We start from the raw sequence: 1909 nt of genomic DNA, 5'->3' as shown, positions 1-1909 counted from the left end.
TCCTCTTCAGGACCGCGGCGGGCCGGGGGCTCTCTCGCCGCTGCGGGCGGGGTGGTGGCCCGTTCCGAGACCGGGAGGGACGCCCGCCGCTGTGCTTTGGGAGGCACGGGGAGGGTGCTGAGTGCCCTCTGCCTCAGTGAAACTCCTTCGCTTTTCTCACTAGTGCTGGAGGGAGACAACTGCGTCTTCGATGGGATGATTTATCGCAACGGGGAGACCTTCCAGCCCAGCTGCAAGTACCAGTGCACCTGCCGAGACGGACAGATCGGCTGTCTGCCCCGCTGTAACCTGGACCTGCTGCTCCCCGGCCCCGACTGTCCTTTCCCCAGGAAAATAGAAGTTCCTGGAGAGTGCTGTGAGAAGTGGATCTGTGACCCTAAAGATGAAGTGATTTTGGGAGGTTTTGCTATGGCTGGGGAGGAAACTAAAACTAATTATCATAGTCATTGTGAGGAGGAGGTGATATCATACTGGAAATATCCATGGGGCTGCCAAATCTAAGATACATTGCTTTGTGCAGTCAGTTTTTTCTGATCTTTTTTTCTCATTTAGAGTCACCAGTATGTATACCAGTGGTTATGAATAAAGGCAGAGCTCGACAGGTAAAAGAAAAGATGTTCAGAGGATGAATGTGTATAGCAGTTTTAAAAGATAGTTAACTTGAGTTAGTTCCCAATTCTGAAATTGCTGCTTACCTGGTACAGGGTAGTTCTGTGAGTGGAATAAAACAGGGCAAGCTCATAATCCTCCAAACACCCTCCCACCCCGCCCAAAAAAATCAAAGCTGCAGTCTTTCTAGTTGCTCTGCAAGAATATGTTACATCATAAATACTATTCTAACAGCTTAGTCTACAAGAGACTTTTTTTTTCCCCCTAAATTCCCCAGCTATTACAAGTGGTCAGCGTGGTAGCTAAAATGCCAACAAATTCCTGCCTGTGTGTGCTAGAGCTCTCATAATTATTGTTGGCATCAAAAGCATGACAAAGTACTCAGAGAAGCAGTGGTTATAAACACAGTGAGTAGATCTGAAAAAAACCATCCCAGTCCAAAACGCAGAACTCATAAAGTGCATTTGTAATTGAAAAAAGCTACATAGTATTTTCCCCCTGTTTTCTTACTGAATTATGTCTCCATCCCCTTTAAATTAGACTATTAGTTCAACATTAATAATAAGCTACTTTTACGGAGAGTTGAGGGCACTGCATTCTCTTCCAGTCACTGCTCTTTGTGGTCTTAAGCAATTAGTTATGCCGAAACTCAACTAATCCGTTTGAAAAACAAGTAAGGAAGGATCCAGGAAGAAAAGCTCTAATACCTTTTCAGAGTGCTTTGAAGTGTCAGCTGTAAGGCACATAAGGTATGAACAAAAAGTTTGCCACCTTTCTACTATCTTTCCTTTTCTTTGATTTGTCTGACAGTGATAGGCTAATCTGTAGAATGCCCACAGATGGATTATCTGCATTCTTTCTAGCAATGGCCATTCCTCTTGGGAGGCCACCTTTTTGGAGCTCTGCCATACAAAAGGCAAAAATGCTGTTGTAGAGGAGTTTAACAGCGAGAGCTGTGACTGACGGCTGAGTCTTGTTGCTTCATTCTGTTTACTCCTGTGATAACCACTGAACCAAACTACACAGTTAGCAATATTTGCATAACACACTTTAACACTGGGCGATGATCAGAGTTGGCTATGCCTTTGAGTAGCTGTGATAACTCCTGGAAATTACTACCTTCCTCCCTCGCCACCATCACCCTAGCTATAATCTGTCAATAATTGCCAAGATCGCATGACTTTATGGGTCTGGGAGTAAAGGACTTCACTTCCATGCTGTTTCTTACTGTAGATAAAACAGTCAGCCTCTCTCAAACAATATCTAATATAAATAGTTCTATGACATAGCTTTAGAACAG

The 1909-nt window shown here is 44.3% G+C and overlaps 1 protein-coding gene across 1 annotated transcript in view; it reads left to right on the top strand.

Annotated features, from left to right (window-relative positions):
• Nucleotides 1-163: 163 nt before the first annotated feature.
• Nucleotides 164-1909, top strand: part of NOV (nephroblastoma overexpressed) — a gene marked incomplete at its 5' end in the record, with an annotated part of 5071 nt that continues 3325 nt past the window's right edge. The window contains one exon of the mRNA XM_010286236.1: nt 164-387. Coding sequence (XP_010284538.1) covers nt 164-387 — 224 coding nt within the window. The remainder of the gene's footprint in view (nt 388-1909) is intronic.

This window comes from Phaethon lepturus, unplaced genomic scaffold (assembly GCF_000687285.1).
Source record: "Phaethon lepturus isolate BGI_N335 unplaced genomic scaffold, ASM68728v1 scaffold55534, whole genome shotgun sequence".
In the NCBI taxonomy this organism is placed as follows: domain Eukaryota; kingdom Metazoa; phylum Chordata; class Aves; order Phaethontiformes; family Phaethontidae; genus Phaethon; species Phaethon lepturus.
Note: the sequence above shows the minus strand (reverse complement) of the source record. Positions and strands in the feature narration are given on the sequence as shown.